This window comes from Aedes aegypti, chromosome 3 (assembly GCF_002204515.2).
Source record: "Aedes aegypti strain LVP_AGWG chromosome 3, AaegL5.0 Primary Assembly, whole genome shotgun sequence".
Classification (NCBI taxonomy): domain Eukaryota; kingdom Metazoa; phylum Arthropoda; class Insecta; order Diptera; family Culicidae; genus Aedes; species Aedes aegypti.
In genome coordinates, this window is record NC_035109.1 from 328,994,405 (window position 1) to 329,012,319 (window position 17,915).

At 37.2% G+C, this 17,915-nt stretch overlaps 1 protein-coding gene across 5 annotated transcripts in view; it reads left to right on the forward strand.

Annotated features, from left to right (window-relative positions):
- Positions 1 to 17,889, forward strand: part of LOC5574780 (switch-associated protein 70) — a 96,392-nt gene extending 78,503 nt beyond the window's left edge. For 4 of the 5 annotated variants that reach the window (XM_021852511.1, XM_001655287.2, XM_021852515.1 and 1 more), the window contains exons 3-5: positions 16,001 to 16,189; positions 16,250 to 17,503; positions 17,562 to 17,889. In XM_021852511.1, coding sequence (XP_021708203.1) covers positions 16,001 to 16,189; positions 16,250 to 17,503; positions 17,562 to 17,663 — 1,545 coding nt within the window. In that variant the 3' untranslated portion in view covers positions 17,664 to 17,889. The remainder of the gene's footprint in view (positions 1 to 16,000; positions 16,190 to 16,249; positions 17,504 to 17,561) is intronic. The other variant, XM_021852514.1, reaches the window with a different exon arrangement.
- Positions 17,890 to 17,915: the final 26 nt, after the last annotated feature.

A 17,915-nucleotide genomic window follows, 5' to 3' on the forward strand; every position in this document is an offset into this window, starting at 1 on the left:
ATAGGTAAGAAATTTCTGAGATTTTTCAGCCATTATTGCATAATAGAGCGAAAAATTGTTAACCTGTCAACTGTTACTCCGTAACAAGTTGGCGGCGTACAATCTTATTTTAATATTTTCAGTGGAAAAAAGTTGCGGAAAATAATTTCCTGTACCACTTCTTAGTTGTCCTCTGTGACAGTTTCAAACTGCAATAAAAAAAGTTTTAGAATTAATTCGACGGAGACCTAAAAATAACTAAATTTAAACACCGTCAATTTTCTTATCAGGTGGGGCAAGTGAAAAGTTTATCATTAGAGATTGAATTTGTGTTTTCTCTTTAAGTAGCCATAAGTAAACATGGTTCGCAATTATCATAGAAAAACATAACGTGCTGATAATTCAAGAAACACTATACTCAAGCGTTAAAAGCTATTAGAAATCATGGAACTTCTCTAAAATATGTTGCCAAACATTACAATATTCGTGCAGCCAATTAAAAGGAGACTTTGACTGAAAAGTTGCAGAACACACGGAAATCTCGTGGAATGTCTATGTAAAGCTAGTTCAAAACATAAAAATGGGGTATAGGTCTATCCACATAAAAAAGATTCTAAATACGTTATTGAAGGATTCCGTTTGATTTCTCCCGAAGAGTTATCCGACATCATATCCGACTTTCTCAAAAACAAATAACGAGCAGTGGAAGTTCTACAAAGTAGAAATGCGATTGCTGTCCTATAATGTAAGAACTAACATTGGAAATGTTGCAGTTATAATGTTGTCGAATCATTTCAACTAACATAACTGAACAGAAGAAAATTCAAGTGAAAAGAATAACATTTTCTTTGTTTACATGTTACTTATGTTATTGTTCATTGGGAAGCCTTAACAAATGTTAAAGCTAATAGAAATCGTGAATATAATTGTTTGTTTTTGAATTTATTGTTCAAAACGGTAAACTTTTCACTTGCCCCACTTTTGGGGCAAGTGAAAAGTAAGGAGACATTTTTCAAAAACTTTTTCTGTATTTTTTTTTCAATTTTTCATAAAAATCAATTTCAGCATGCTGCTTATATTTGGTGGGTGTCAAGCTAAAAAATATATACCACCTCATTTGTTTCAATTTAAAGTCTCTAGAATTTGAAGAATCTCAACTATGCGAATTCCATTACCCACTTGCCCCACGGTACCTTACTTGGATTTTCCCCAGACCAAGTAATCATTATGAAAATGAGAACCCAATCTGGCATTGTTCGGAAAAGGCTTTCTCAAGAAACTAAATAATATTAAACCTTTAGAAAAAGCTAGACTTATGTGCGATGTCCGTGTGACATGGGAACGTTTCCAGAAACCTGGAGGAAATTACCAGAACCCCACTCAGGCCGTCGATGTCAAAAGTGGGGTCATGGTACAAAAAATTGTCGCATGGATGCTAAATGCATGATTTGCGGAGGTTCTTCTCACGCCAAGAACGTCTGTCCAGTGATGGAAGATACCACCAAGTTTATATGCTCAAATTGCGGGAACAATCATAAGTCCAATTTTTGGGATTGCCGTTCGCGAAGGAGAGTCATTGAGGCTCGTGCCAGGCAGATGAAAGATAATATCCGTTACGAAAACGGTCGTTTCCGGAATTTGCCTGGTAGAGTATCGAACAATACTCATTTTTCAGTTAACGATCGCATGATTAGGAATCATACCCATCAGGAAGATCATAATCATGCTCATTCACAAACTAATTTTAATCCGTCGGGTAGCCGTTTGAATCTCCTAATTTCGAATGTATCTACCCACGGTAAATCCTTTGCCGATATCGTATCGACATTTGGATTCATCTCTTTTAGAATTCAGGGAGAAAAAATCTGTTAGATGGCTATCGGCCTTCAGAGAAAACGTCACCGACCAATTTTAATTTGACGATTTTAGGACGAAGCAATGATATTTAAAATATTGAAAATTAATTTTTTTGTAAACATCTAGACGCATTAGAAAAGTACATGGACATCGATTTTTTGTTGTTCTCAGTGAGAGATAATCTTTGCCGAATTTTGTTGTTCGGATAATTTACGGACACCCTGTTACAGAACTCATCAACGGTTTATCTCAGGAATTACTCCAAAATTCATGTGTTCTAGGAATTTCTCCAACGCTCTTGCAGTTCTTGCAAACATTTTTCGCGTAATTTTTCAAATATCTCTATGGATACTTTCAAATTTCATTTATGGTTTCACACCACCATATACTATAGCATTCATTCTGATCATCCATGTACAAATATTTTTTTCGGGATTGCGTTCGATGTTTTTTTTTCAAAAATTCTTTCTGAAAGTCCTACAGAATATTATTTATAGATTCAATTGATTATTTTTCAAATAAATACCAATTTATCTAGAAATTCACCATGACTTCCTCAAGAAATAGGGAGTTCTTTCAAGAGTTCATCAAGAATTTATACAGAAGCTTTATCAGAGCGTACAAAAAACAATCTTCTCTGGGATTTTTAACCTTCCTGTTGCATTCAAAAAAAGTTACACTTAAGGCATTCCGGGTCATATTGACCCGGATTTGGCACAGTAATATCGCAGGCATTTTTCAACCAAATTTCAATGTTTTTATACTCAAAATAATCGTTAGTTCATAAATTTTTTGAATCTGGTCCGGACACAAGGATTGACCGGGTTTGGCCGCTCAGAATCGACGCCGAACAGATCAAGGTTTGGCCATTTTTGTAAGGGCATGCTTTTCACGATAGGGGTCGTGAAGTTTATCTGTATTGGTTTACAAATGGATGCATATGTAGAAGCTTCCTATCATAACTGAAATTATTGCTACTATCAATCATTTGGAGCATCTAGAACTGTCTGGTGGCCACGGAACAGGACTCAGAGCCCCCAGACAGACACCAGAGGTATCCGGATATGTGGTCAATTTAGACTTTCCGCAGAACCCAAACATGCGACATATCAAAATTTGCAGAATTTTATGAATAAAAAACATCTAAGGGAATCTTAGCTGTCATAAGCCATATTGACCACGTTGTGGCCACAGAACCGGTTCCAGAGGCCCCAGCGAAGTGGCCAATTTTCGAATTATGTACAACCCAGCCATGTGACATATCAAAATTTGCAGAATTTCATGAAAAGAAAACTTCAAGCAATAATAGCTATCCTGAGCCAAAATGACCACCCTGTGGCCACGGAATCGGTTCCCGAGGCCCCGGTAAGCTGGCCAGCTTACGGATTATGTACAATCTAGCCATGCGACACATCAAAATTTGCAGATTTTCTTGTAAAATACACTACAGGTAATCCTAGCTGTTTTAAGCCAAAATGGCCACCCTGTAGTCACAGAACCGGTTCCAAAGGTTCCGGTAAAGTGGCCAGTTAACGGTTTATGTACAATCGAGCTATGCGATATATCAAAATTTACAGAATTTGGCAAGTTTGGAACTCGCTTGGCCATGTATATTGGCCAACGAGCGCTGCAGGTGTTCCCGGTTCCCTGAGGTCATTGCCAAATTACATTTATCATGTCGGTTGTTATTTTTGTGTGGTGTGAAGTTCCCTAGAAACTAGAACTTATAGAAAGTTAAATGCCAGCGGACGCATACGGATTCGTTGGAAATCTTCCGAAATATGACCATTTCCGTAAAACTTGTTCCGGAAAATATGGTCAGTCATGTATTTCCAATCATGTATATATATTATCCGGAGCTTTATCCATGTAAGCATCAAGCTTCAAGATGATGCTCCCAGCAGCATATTCAGAACTTTTAGACGCACTGACTACTCTATAGTAGGTTCAGGGTGCCCTGGGGGAAGTGGTCAATTAGGAATATGAGCATCAAACTTCCGAAGGTATTTCAGAACCACCAACTGCCATGATCAATATATAGTAGGTGTCATGTGCCCCGAGGAATGTGGCCAAATATAAGTATTAGGTATCAATATTTTAGAAGGTGATGCTTCTGAAAACACTTCCAGAACCACTGGCTGCCATTGCCACTGTATAGTACGTTCGAGGTACCCCGATATAAGTAGCCAATTCCACCCATGCACGTAATAATATCAAAATGGGTAACAAACTTGAATATTTTTAAAATTCATGCTTCCGGAAGCAGTTTTAGAATCACCGTCTACCATGAACAGTAGGTTCCATGTGACCACTATAATCCATAATAACCATTCAATGGTAGATTACAGAAGCTTCTACACAAATTTCCAATTCGGAACATGGCCAGATCCCCTGGGGCTCTTGGAACCTGCTATAAAGTGGTCTAGCAAGCTGTGATTTTGGAAATGCTACCCTTAAAAAATCTTGAAGTTTGATACCCATATTGATATGATTCCAGACAAATTCCTAATTGGCCACTTCCCCCAAGGCACCCGGAACATACTACAGGTCGGACTCGATTATCCGGAGACTCGATTATCCGGGGACTCGATTATCCGGGATTCGATTATCCGGAATTTTAGACTCGATTATCCGGAATTTGTTTTTTGATGTTCTTGTTTTTCAATTTTTATGCATAAATCTGATATAATTTGGTATTGCAATATACAATATGAATGATTTTGCAGTTTTGAACGTATTTAAGATAAGAGGGTTTGAAAAAGTGATTTTTTGTGTATGCTGGTCAAAATTTTATTTTTTCTTGTAAAGACCCCTACTGTTCCTAGAAATAATTTTTGGCTACACCACCGCATTATATAAATAAAACAATAAAAAAGATAACATTTAAGTTCTTTTATCGAATATTTCTATTAATTTCTGAGTGATTCGATTATCCGGAGGATTCGATTATCCGGAGTGAAAAAAAAATCGATACTCCGGATAATCGAGTCCGACCTGTATTAAGAAATAAGTTGCTTTGTAAATACTTCCAAAAGCATCAACTTAAAAAAATCTTGATGTTTCATACCCATATTGATGTGTTTTCGGACATGTTTTGAATTGACCACATCCCTCGGGGCACCTGGAGCCAACTATACAATGGTCGTGGCAGCCGGTGGTAGTGAAAATGGTTCAGGAATCATCAGCTTTGAAAACCTTGAAGTTTGATGCCCATATTTATATTATTCCAGATACCGTCGGACGGGGCTACTTTTGATTCCGGGGGCTACTTTGGACAGTAACCTTGTGTATTTATTTGCAGCGAAAATATTAATCTGAGCAATTTTGTGTCTTCAGCACTTTTATTAACCAATATATGCTCTACCACTAGGCATAATAATTTTTTGGAACAACATCAACAATAACAGGATAAACAAGAAAACATTTAAAAAAAGGCCGAATAAATATTCACAAGGTATAACACATTGGCTATGCAAACATTGTTTGAATTTTACCCATGTCGTCGAAACTTATTGGGAGTATCACAATACTATCGAATCGTCAAGTTTCATAAAAATCTTGTGATTTGTTTTGCTCAAAATTGTTGTTTTATTAAAATAATTGATCAAAGGTCTTATTTTTTACGACTTTTATTTTATTATAATGTTTTGATTTGAATATTTTACAACATAAAAAAATTGAGATAAATAATTGTAAAAGTGAATAGAAATAAAACACACATCTTCGAATACCAAGTTCACAACATAATTTCAAAAAAAAAATCCGTCGTATTTTACATGAATTTGCAGTGCAAAACAATTGCATCCTTCAATTGCCAAAATAAGCTACTCTTAAGCCAGCTCTAAACTGCTAAGAAGCTTAAAGTATATTACAAAAGCAAACATTCACTTCTTTACGATCTTGTAAAACTTTACTTTATAGATGGGGTTTTTATGGAAATTACTTTTTAGTTACTGGTATTAATGTTATCCTTTTCCATATCGTTCATATAACAGAACGAATAGAAAATACAGTTTTTGTACGTATGTAACTCATTAATCATCGCAGTACCTAGTAGATACATCGTTCGTTTAGATTAAAAATCTAGCATTCGTAACTGATACTTCCATTTAAGAGGAAGTTGAAAGTTTAAGTTTCATACTGCAAACTGAAAATAGTAAATAGCATGTTTCGCTGAAATTTGTTATATATATGCAATTGTTTCGAATTTTGCAATTCTAAATTATGTTTATCAATGAAAATACGTTCAATAACATCACAGTGGACGATAACCCATAGAATCAGTTTGAAATTTATAAGAAAAAATCATTTCATTATCAAATTGTGGAAATGTCCAAAGTAGCCCCTTTTTTGTCTTGAAGGACAAACTTTTTTCGCTATTCAAGCATTTTTGTTAATCCTTGATGGATTTGCCTCATCTTTTACATACTTGTTACGTACATATACAACTTAAATGTATGCAAGAATTATCAATATCTATCCATAATTCTAAGAGTTACAAATCATCAAAGTTGAAGAATGTGGGAATAATGTCAAAAGAAACCCCGTTTGACGGTATGTTCCTTATCGGCCACTTCCCCTGGACACCTGGAACCTACTATATAATGATCAGTGCATCTGATGGTTCTAAATATACTGCTGGACACATCATTTCAAAGTTCGATGCCCACTTGTATATAGGTAGCTTCGGATAATATTTATATGATTGGAAATACAAACATCACCGACTATATTTTCCGTAACCAGTTTCACGGAAATTGTCATATATCGGAAGATTTCCAACGAATATTATTGCGTCCGCCGGCATTCAATTTCCCATTAGTTCTAGTTTCTAGGAAAATAGTAAACATCTGTATAACCTCACACCGCACGAAAATATCAAGCCACATGAAAAATGCCATTTGGACATGACCTCGGGGAACTGGGAACATCTCCGGCGTCCGGTGGTCAATATATATGGCCATTGGCCAAGCAAGTTCCTGAAACTAGAACAAATTTGCGGTCGACTTCTTCCAGATGCATCCAATTTAATCAATTTTCCATAATGTTATAAGCATTTGAATTTAGGCGAAATTTTGCTTATATCAATCATTTTGCCTATCCCATGTACCTTTATTGAACATAGTCAGCCTGCAAATTGGCCACATAACCGGGATCCTTGGAGCCTCCGGAATCTATTATATGGCCACCAAGTATCCAAGACTGCTAAGTTTACCTCAGCTAATTTATTTTATAAAATTCTTCAAATTTTGATATGTCGCATAAAAACGACTCTCCAAAACTCGATGTTCAAGAGACCACTGATTTATACAGTGACACCTCCATGAGTCGATGTTCCATGACTCGATATCGACTCATGGAACCATACTAGAATCAAAATTCCATGGTAGCTATGATGGTTCCCTCAAACAGCTTTCCGAAGCATTTTTGTCCCATGACTCGATATTTCCATGAGTCGATGGTTCCTTGCAATATCGACTCATTGAGGTTTGAATGTAGAATTATCGAGTTATAGAATATACCGACACAAAAAATCACAAAATCGGAAGAACAAATTCTTGTACAGTGGGATTTCGTTTTTGGCATGCTCCATTTTTGAATCACTCCCCTTCCGAATGAATGAATCCGTTTTTGGCAACATTTTCGAATGCCATTAAAATTTATATTTTTTGTAAATATTATTATGTCTTTTTGTTTAGTCATTTGAAAAGCAAGCCAGCTTCACGCTCACCGCATTTCAGAGCTCAATTTCCGCCGATATTCCCCCAAATATCACTAAACTTTTGGGAGTACCTTATGCGCTTATTTAATTTTAGATAGTCGTATGTTCGCAACGTTTCACGAACTCATTAATCTCTATGAGTATCTCAACTAGAGTTCCAACATCTTTACTCAGGCATTCACGCTGTATTACAAGCCCACTTGAGTATGCCGGTAGGTGATACAGTTATAAGAATGTTTTCTTCAGATTTGGAACAGCTCGTTTGAACGAAGCAGTATTGTCATAAGAAGAACAAAAAGTATATAACTCACCACTTCAGCTCGCTGTTATTTTTATTGTGCAATGACATGTATTGCGTATGTAGACGCATAACAGTCGTGTTTCTTAGCTTTTCATGAAATTTCATAAAATAAATTGCGTATTTCAAGTAGATTCGTTTTCAAGTATATTCCATAAGTGTCAATATACAGTATCGGACATATAAAATGCACCAAAGCCGTTATCCCATACAAAATGGTCAACTTTAGAGGTCTATATCTCCGCTGTTTCTCAACCGATTCTTTTCATTTTTTCTTTGACGAACTACAAATCATCCCAATTTTTGATAACTATTGAGAAAGTTGTGCGAAAACTATTGATTCAAAAGTTACAGATAGGTTGAATTTTGACCTAAAAAATGCACCAAGACAAAAAGTGATGTAGCAGACAAACTACACGTCGCACCATTTTGCTGTCTTCGGCGCATTTGGTCCTTATCACTCAATGAACAAATGCGTCGAAGACACCAAGATGATTCGACCCATAGTTTTTTTTGCTACACCACGTTGTCTCTTGGTGCATTTTTTATGTAAAAATTCAACCTATCTGTAACTTTTGAATCAATAGTTTTCGCACAACTTTCTCAATAGTTATCAAAAATTGAGATGATTTGTAGTTCGTCAAAGAAAAAATGAAAAGAATCGGTTGAGAAACGGCTGAGATATAGCCCTCTGAAGATGCCCATTTTGTAAGGGAAAACGGCTTTGGTGCATTTTATATGCCCGATACTGTATAATCCATAACTTTGACAATACCTAGAGCAATAAATGACTCACAAGAACAGGATGTACACTTCATCCTCAATAAGGTCGACGCACGCTTCAATGAATACGATAGATACTCTGTATGACGTTGGACTTTTTAAGAAACGATCCAACATTCTATATCAGTGATGCTCAGGCTAGATTATACTGCGTAAGATATCAAGATTTTGAATGAATTTATCAAAATGTTCCTTATGATATCCTATCGACCGTTTGCTGGAGCTATGAGTTCTTTTACCCTAATGGAATCCTATGTTTTATGATTTTTTTTTAATATTTTTATGGGCTACTGAGAATATTGAAAGTACTGAGCGAAATCTGAGTATTTCTTGCGGGATCTTGAGAATGTATATTTAGTTATTGAGAATGCTGTGCAAAATCTGTTGATTAATTGTAAACTCCTAAGATTTCTAAGGCGGCATGTGAATTTGTAGCGGAAAACTGTGGATGACCAGTTTTATTTTCAATATTTCTGACAAAATCTTGAGGATTCTGAATACCCGACCAGACGGAAGAAACAAGATTATAACAGAATGTGTTTCCCTGATATGATTGTTTACATCACCAGTTGTCATAAAACATGTGCCGTTGTGTTAAAATAACAAAAATTTTAACAAAATTTGCACCACGATAAACTAAAATATAACAAACCCTGTTACATTTATATCAACATTATTACAGAATGTGTTGCAAGGATGTTACAAAATAACAAAATTATTGCAAACTATATTACTGTTCCTGACATCGTATGTTCTACGCAACAAGCTGATAAATTCGATGTCAAATAAAAAGAAATGTTGTTATAAATGTGTAACTTAAAATATAACAAGTTTAGAACAAAGCCAACTTGATAACACAATTTTATCAACTTCTATTACTTTTAACTGCTGCTGATACGAATGTGTTATAATCTTGTTATGTGATTCTGGTCGGGTAGATTTACAGCGAAATTCAGAGATTGCTAGTGGCAGCCTGGAAAGTCCTTATGAATTTTTGAGACTTGAGAATTTTCCGCAAATTATAGTTTTTCTGTATTCTAACACTATTTTGACAATTTGTTCATTTCTTAAATAAAGATCACTTATGCGATTCTGGTTTCCACATGGTCCATGTGTACAAATAGTATACATAAAGCTTATAAAACATCATTTAAGATATTTCAGCTATAAGAAGTGTATGGAACGCCTGTCACAATTACCTCTTACGTGACATCGACTTGTGGAGAAATCGATTTATAGAAATATCGACTTTTGGAGAGCACGATGTATGGAAATTTAAAGGGACTGAAAAGTCCATCGAGATATAGAGGATATCGAGTTGTGGAGAGTGGACTGATTGCATCAGGTGACTCTGGCATAAAATCCATCAAATATTGATATATCGCATGGGTGAATTCTATTAAAAGTATGCATTGACTACATTGCCGGGACCTCTTGAAAATACGTCCACCGAATGGCTGAAACATGGCACATTACAGCTTAGATTAGCTTAGATGATTTCTTCATAAAATTTTGCTAATTTTGATATGTCGCATGGTTGGACTCTATGGAAATGGAAAATTGGCCACATTACCGGGACCTCTGGAACCTGCGCAACCGATTATTTGGCAACCTAGAAGCCAAATCATGGCCCAGAGCTGCTCAGATTACCTCGGATGTTTTTAACACAAAATTCTGCAAATTTTGATATGTCGCAAGACAGGATTCTATGGAAATTTCAAATTGGCCACTTTACTGGGACCTCTGGAACCATCGGGACCGATTATTTGGCCACCGAGTAGTCAAATCATGGCTCACGGCTGCTTAGATTACCTCGGATTCTGCCAATTTTGATATGTCGCATGGCAGGCTTCTATGGAAATTTCAAATTGGTCACTTTACTGGGACCTTTGGAAGCTACGGAACCGATTATTTGGCCACCGAGTAGCCAAAGCGTGGCTCAGGGCTGCTCAAATTACCTCGGTTGTTTCTTACACGAAATTCTGCAAATTTTGATATGTCGCATGGCAGGCTTCTATGGAAATTTCAAATTGGTCACTTTACTGGGACCTCTGAAACCTACGGAACCAATTTTTTGGCCACCGAGTAGCCAAAACATGTCCCAGGGCTGCTCAGATTACCTCGGATGTTTTTTTACATGAAATTCTGCAAATTTTGATATGTCGCATGGCAGAATTCTATGGAAATTTTAAATTGGCCACTTTACCGGGACCTCTGGAACCTACGGAACCGATTATTTGGCCACCGAGTAGTCAAATCATGACCCAAGGCTGCTCTAATTACCTCGGTTGTTTTTTGTATGAAATTCTGCAAATTTTGATATGTCGCATGGCAGGCTTCTATGGAAATTTCATATTGGCCACATTACTGGGACCTTTGGAACCTACGGAACCGATTATTTGGCCACCGAGTTGCCAAAACATGGTCCAGGGCTGCTCAGATTACCTCGGATGTTTTTTTACATGAAATTCTGCAAATTTTGATAAGTCGCATGGCAGGATTCTATGGAAATTTCAAATTGGCCACTTTACTGGGACCTCTGGGACCTTCGGAACCGATTATTTGGCCACAGAGTAGTCAAATCATGACCCAAGGCTGCTCAGATTACCCCGGATGTTTTTACACGAGATTCTGCAAATTTTGATATGTCGCATGGCAGGCTTCTATGGAAATTTCGAATTGGCCACTTTACTGGGACCTCTGGAACCTTCGGAACCGATTATTGGGCCACCGAGTAGTCAAATCATGGACCAGGGCTGCTCAGATTACCTCGGATGTATTTTACACGAAATTCTGCCAATTTTGATATGTCGCATGGCAGGGTTCTATGGAAATTTCAAATTAGCCACTTTACTGGGACCTCTGGAACCTACGGAACCGATTATTTGGCCACCGAGTAGCCAAAGCGTGAATCTGGGCTGCTCAAATTACCTTGGATGTTTCTTACACGAAATTCTGCAAATTAACTGGGACCTCTGGAACCCATGGAACCAATTATTTGACCACCGAGTAGCCAAAACATATCCCAGGGCTGCTCAGATTACCTCGGATGTTTTTTTACATGAAATTCTGCAAATTTTGATATGTCGCATGGCAGGCTTCTATGAAAATTTCAAATTGGCCACTTTACTGGGACCTTTGGAACCTACGGAACCGATTATTTGGCCACCGAGTAGCCAAAGCGTGAATCAGGGCTGCTCAAATTACCTCGGATGTTTCTTACACGAAATTCTGCAAATTTTGATATGTCACAAGGCAGGCTTCTATGGAAATTTCAAATTGGCCACTTTACTGGGACCTTTGGAACCCACGGAACCAATTATTTGGCCACCGAGTAGCCAAAATATGTCCCAGGGCTGCTCAGATTACCTCGGATGTTTTTTACATAAAATTCTGCAAATTTTGATATGTCGCATGGCAGGATTCTATGGAAATTTCTAATTGGCCACTATACCGGGACCTCTGGAACTTCCGGAACCGATTATTTGGCCACCGAGTAGTCAAATCATGGCCCAAAGCTGCTCAGATTACCTTGGATGGTTTTTACACGAAATTCTGAAAATTTTGATATGTCGCAAGGCAGGCTTCTATGGAAATTTCAAATTGGCCACTTTACTGGTACCTTTGGAACCTACGGAACCGATTATTTGGCCACCGAGTTGCCAAAACATGGCCCAGGGCTGCTCAAATTACCTCGGATGTGTTTTGTATGAAATTCTGCAAATTTTGATATGTCGCATGGCTGGTTTCAACGGGAATAGCAAATTGGCCACATTTCCGGGGTCTTCCAAGAATGGCTAAACCTTGATCCGTTTGTCGCCGATTCTAAGCCGTTAAACCCGGTCAATCTAAGTTTACCGCTCAAATTCATAAAATTCATGAACTGACGATTCTTTTGAGTATAAAAAGTTTGAAATTTGGCTGGAAAATACCTACAATATTGCAATGTCAAATCCGGGTCAATATGACCCGAATGCCTTAAGTGTAACTTTTTTTGTGGCGCCCTTCAGAAACATGCTAGAAATTTGATTTTTTGCCAAAACACAGTTTTCCAGGAAATAGGAAAAGTCACAAAGTTTCAAAGCGCTAGGTGGTTCCGTTTAAAAGTTACAAGTGCTCAAAAGTCGGTTTCGGGTCATATTGACCCGAATGCAACAGGAAGGTTAAGGAATTTCTCAAAAAAAAAAATAAAAATAAAAATAATCTTTGACATCCTGAAGACATCCCAGACATTTCTCGATAAAATTTTAGAGTAGTATTTGGAGTAACTTGTGAAGGTATCCTTAAAGAAATACCTGTTTTTTTGGAATTTGTGGAGGAACCTTTAGGAGAATTCCTGAAAAAAATATTAATTTCTAGAGTCAAACTTAAAGAAAATCAGGGTGTCTACTATCTGGAAAAACCCGAAAATCCTGGAATTATCAGAGAATTTTGTTAAATCTAGAAAAACAACTTTCGATTACAATCAGGGAATTTTTTTTGAGGGAGTAATTCATGGTAGAATTTGTTCATGACAAAGGATTTTCACGTCGAAACGCTCCAAAAAATTTCGACTGCGCCCCTTTCAAAATGCTCCTTGTAAGGATCTTCAGGTATGACATTTTATCGACTTCCCAAAACATGATTAAATTTTAGGAATAATATTTGATCAGTAATGGATTCGCATACCTTCATGTACGATTTTTTAAATTATTCGTAATTTGAAAAACTGATATTGGGAAAGTAATTTGGAATACAAACAACTATCAATTAAAAACGTCGAAACAATCAATTTATCAGGCTGATAGCAGGTCCTTCTTTAAAGGCTTGGTCTCTATTTTAATTTAAGCCTCTATTTTTGATAAAAGGTCTCTGAAGTCTTTACTTTTTTTAAACTAATGCCAAGAAGAAGAATTCCCCAAATTCGACCCTTTGTTTCATCATAGAGTCCTTCTAGATTTTTTTTTCTAGAAATTTCCCCAGAATTTCATTGAAGAATTACAACTGTTGTTCTTCAAAACACTTCTAAAAAAACAATTGAACTTACAAAAGTTTATTTAAGGTAACATACTAATTTCGCCATAAAATCCTACACTTATTTTTCAATCATCCCAACAAACAACTTAGAAACTCTTCTAAAAATTCCTCAAGGGTCTATGATCATCGAGTGCTTTTAGTAACCGTATTCATCAAGGGTGACTTTAAAACTTACACAAGTTTAATCAAGGATTACTTCAAAATTTGATCTTCTGTGAGAAATCTTAAAGAATTATTGTAGGAATTCCTGAAGAAATCTCTGAAAAATTCCTGGAGTTATCCTTAGAAAAATTCCTTGTTAAAATCTTAAAGATATCATGAAGGACAACTTTTAATAAATCCCTGGAGGCATCTTTGGAGAAACTTCTGGTTGAATTTTTGAAGAAGTTCTAAGCGGAAGTCTTAGAGTATGTCCCAGGAAAATCGATGGAAGAATCCTTTAATAAAATCCTGGAGGACTTAGGGCTTTCTTGAAATATATCCGGAATATGCATGGAGCTGGCGGAATATGCATGGAGCTGGCCTCGGGCTGCAAATCTCTCAAATAAAGAAATCTATCCATCTATCCTAGCCTGAGTAATATCTAGATCTTTGGGCGAATACTTACAATAATTTCTGATAAAATTCTTTGAGAAAATAATTGGAAAATTTGGCGCAATGTCTTATGACGATCATTTTAATGCGAAATCTGTAAGCCATTTTTTTTTTCGTCTTAAGTATCCAAACAGCCCATGGATATCATTTGAGGTATCTTCACTGAACGCTGGCCAAAAATGAATAGTGCATCTCTTACAAACGATATAAAAAAGATGAAGTCTCATTATCAAATACAATTCAGTACTGAACCTGGAATTATTTTGTTGGACCTGGAAAAAAAACCTGGAATTATCAGTTAATTTCATTTATGTTAACGAGTAGACACCCTGAAAATCCAGGTTGATATACTAAAGATATCTTCAACGAAATTCATGAAGATCGTAGAAAAAAAACAAGAAAACATTAATTCCTGAAAAAATCTTCGAAATCTTGGAAATCTTTAAAAATATATATGTTAGCTTGTTTTTGAGACTTGGTCTCTATTGTAATGCAAGTTTTTTAAAAATCTACTCTGCATGGTAGGTCCAGGGCTGCAAGCAAATCTCTTTTTAGAAACTTGTTCTCTATTTCAAATGCAGTCTCTATTTTTAATAGAAGAGCTCTAAAGTCTCATTTTTAACCAAAATGGTCTCTAAAGTCACTATTTTCCTTCTCCTTGGCATTACTTAAAGAAAAGAAAATCGTAGATGAATTTTGTGAATTCATTATTTCACTTTCCCACCAGCAAGTACTACAGCAATTATTATGACCATTTCACACAAGTTTCTTCGCAGATTCTGTTCAATGTTATTCAAGAAATGCCTCCAGAAAAATATGCAGGATTTTATCCAGGGATTAAATTTATTATTTTTTCAATAATTATCTTATTCACAAATCCATCTAAGAAAACTTCTGAAAGGAAGTCAGAGTTAGGGAGTTTTTCAGAGATCCTCGCAAGGGATTCCTTCAAAAATATCTTATAAATTATTCTCGACAATACACTGGAAAAAATCTGGTTATATTGTTTGAGAACTTCTCTGGGAAATTAAAAAAAAAATCTGCTGTACTTTCTGGATAAATCATAGGAGGAATCACTGGAGTAACTTTCAGAGGTATTTTTAGATTTTTTTGGTTGAAATCCTCGAATCACTGAACGACAATTTTGGAGGAAATCTTAAGCAAATCTAAAGTACCACTTCATATATGTATGTGCGGAATGTAACACTATAATTAACAACCCATTAAATTTCCAGCTTCATCGGTTCACTGAAACTCAAGATTTGCTTCTGTAAAGTTTTGGTGATTAAATTAGATGAGACAAAAAAAAGGAAAATAACACGGTTTCCTGTGTTACCTTAAGAAACCAGTGGAGATATGTATCTCTGGCGAAATTATTTTTGCTTGATTTCATGAAAATGTCACAAACGGAAATCTTAGACGAACTTCTAGCGAAATCGATTGAACAATCGCTGAATGAACTCCAGGATTTAAAGCTTGTAAAAAATTTACAAGCGTTCTTTCAAGGCCAGCTTTTTGAATTCTTCTATAGGTATTTTTCAAAATGAAATGAACTTTTTTTATAGGATACATGTTTACTAGGGTTTACCAGTGTTTGTTATGCTCAGAAATAGTATAAGAGCTCAGCAGATCACTGTTGCAGCCTTGCAGTTCCTTGGAAAGCTGCGCAGTGTTGATCTTTGAAGTTGTTAGTAAGGATTACATGTTACCCAACTGATGCTCTAATAATCTTGTCTTCTCTCCCCTTCCAGGTTCTCACAGCCAACATCGCCACCCTGCTGGATCTGTATGGTGTGGAGCGAGGGCTCGATCATTACCGATCGACACCGACGCTGAACTTTGACCACTATCTGTACTACTTGGGTCAGGAGGTGTTCTGCTCCGTTTCCAACGAGCTTCCGCTGTCGGCCGTACGCAACTACGAAAGCAAGATTGATGAGGTATAATATGATTATGAAGTTCTTACAAATACCTCGTTAACATCTATACGTTTATTTCAGGTGTGCTGGTTGGTTTGTCACAAGGACTTTCAACTTAAGGATGCTTACTTCACGGAGGAGGCCACCTATCAGTTGTTCCGGATATTCTGCATGATGGCCGATTTGTATAATGATGAATTGGACGATAACTTGTTTACGGTAAAGATCCATCCTTCGGAAGCTTTGATCGTCGTTAAGCAGCTGTTGAACTCGCTCGGTTTGGACTACAACAATGAAGAGAAGTACGACTACTTGAAAAAGTGGGACGATGGGCTAGAATTTGGTGAATTTCTAGTAATTTTGAGATTCAAAGACTTCGATAAGCTGAATGATTACGTAGCGTCGATTTGCGAAGCCATTAGGGACATATATCAAACTTTGATCATGGATGTGATCAAGAAGGGTTACTTGTTCAGGAGGGGATATGTGCTGCCAACATTCCGGGAGTACTTTTTCGTGCTTCAACCTTGTGAGTTGACGTATTACAAGCATCACACGGATCGAGATGTATGCGGGACGATAGCGCTTGATTCGAAATTTAACGTCAAGCCCTGCATATCGTCCTCGGGAAAGACTGAACGCATCCCAAAGTTTACCCTGATTTCGGGTGATCGCGCATATGAATTAGGAGCACAGGATCACAAAACACGTCTCCAGTGGATATCGGCCTTACAGTTGGCCATAACGTATTCCACAGGGCGTGAAGGTTTTCAACGAGATACGGTAAATCGTAGGAAACAGCAACGCGAGTTGGAACTTAGGAAACGACAGGAAGAGGAACGGCTACGTAGCATTCATCTGAAACAGCTGGAAGAAACCAATGTTCAGTTAGAACAAGAGAAGCTGGCACGTCTGGCAGCGGAATCGCAAGCACGACAGTACGAAGCGGTAGCACGAGAAGATTCTCGTAGGGTCGCTGAACTAGAAGATGTAAAGTTGTGTCTGGAGAGAATGCTTGAAGATGAGATTCAGGCCAAGCGGGACGAGGAAATTGTGAGGGCACTGCAGGCAAGAGTGTTAGCGGAAGAGTGGGAGAAACGAGAAGAGTTAGAGCAATTGCAGTCAGAGCAGAAAGCCCTGCTGGAACTGGAGCGTCAGAAACGGATTGAGTTCGAGCATATGCAGCAGGAAAACGAGAAACGATTCAAGGAAGCTGAACAAAAATTACGCCAATTGGAGGAGGAACGCAAGAAGTTGGACCGAGAGCTTAATATGGCCAGGCAGAAGATAAAGCTGTCCGAGGATAACAAGGGAATAGTCGAGGCCAAACTACAAGTGAGTGTTTTAGATAAAAATAATATGATTACAATAAACTGAATATAATTTTTTGCAGGCCATTGCCCCGACGTATCGCAAAGCGCCGGACTTTATGATTCGCAGAACGCAGTCGTTTGTGGCATCCGATCGACCGGTGATCGTCGCAGCTCCTCGTTAGAACGCGTCACCATTTTGCAGTGCCAGTATAATAAGATCTTGTTTTAGTCATTCGAAGACAACCACGAGGATGGATCGTTCTTTCTGTTGAGTAAATTATTAGACTAGATTACTTAAGAAGTTCAGTATTTTTATTATCGTTTGGTGCCGCCACTAACTCATTATTGTGAAGCAATATTTTAAGACTAAGATTTTTTATAAAGTATACATTTTACATTCCATTAACACGTGCACATTAGTGTGTAGAAAATTG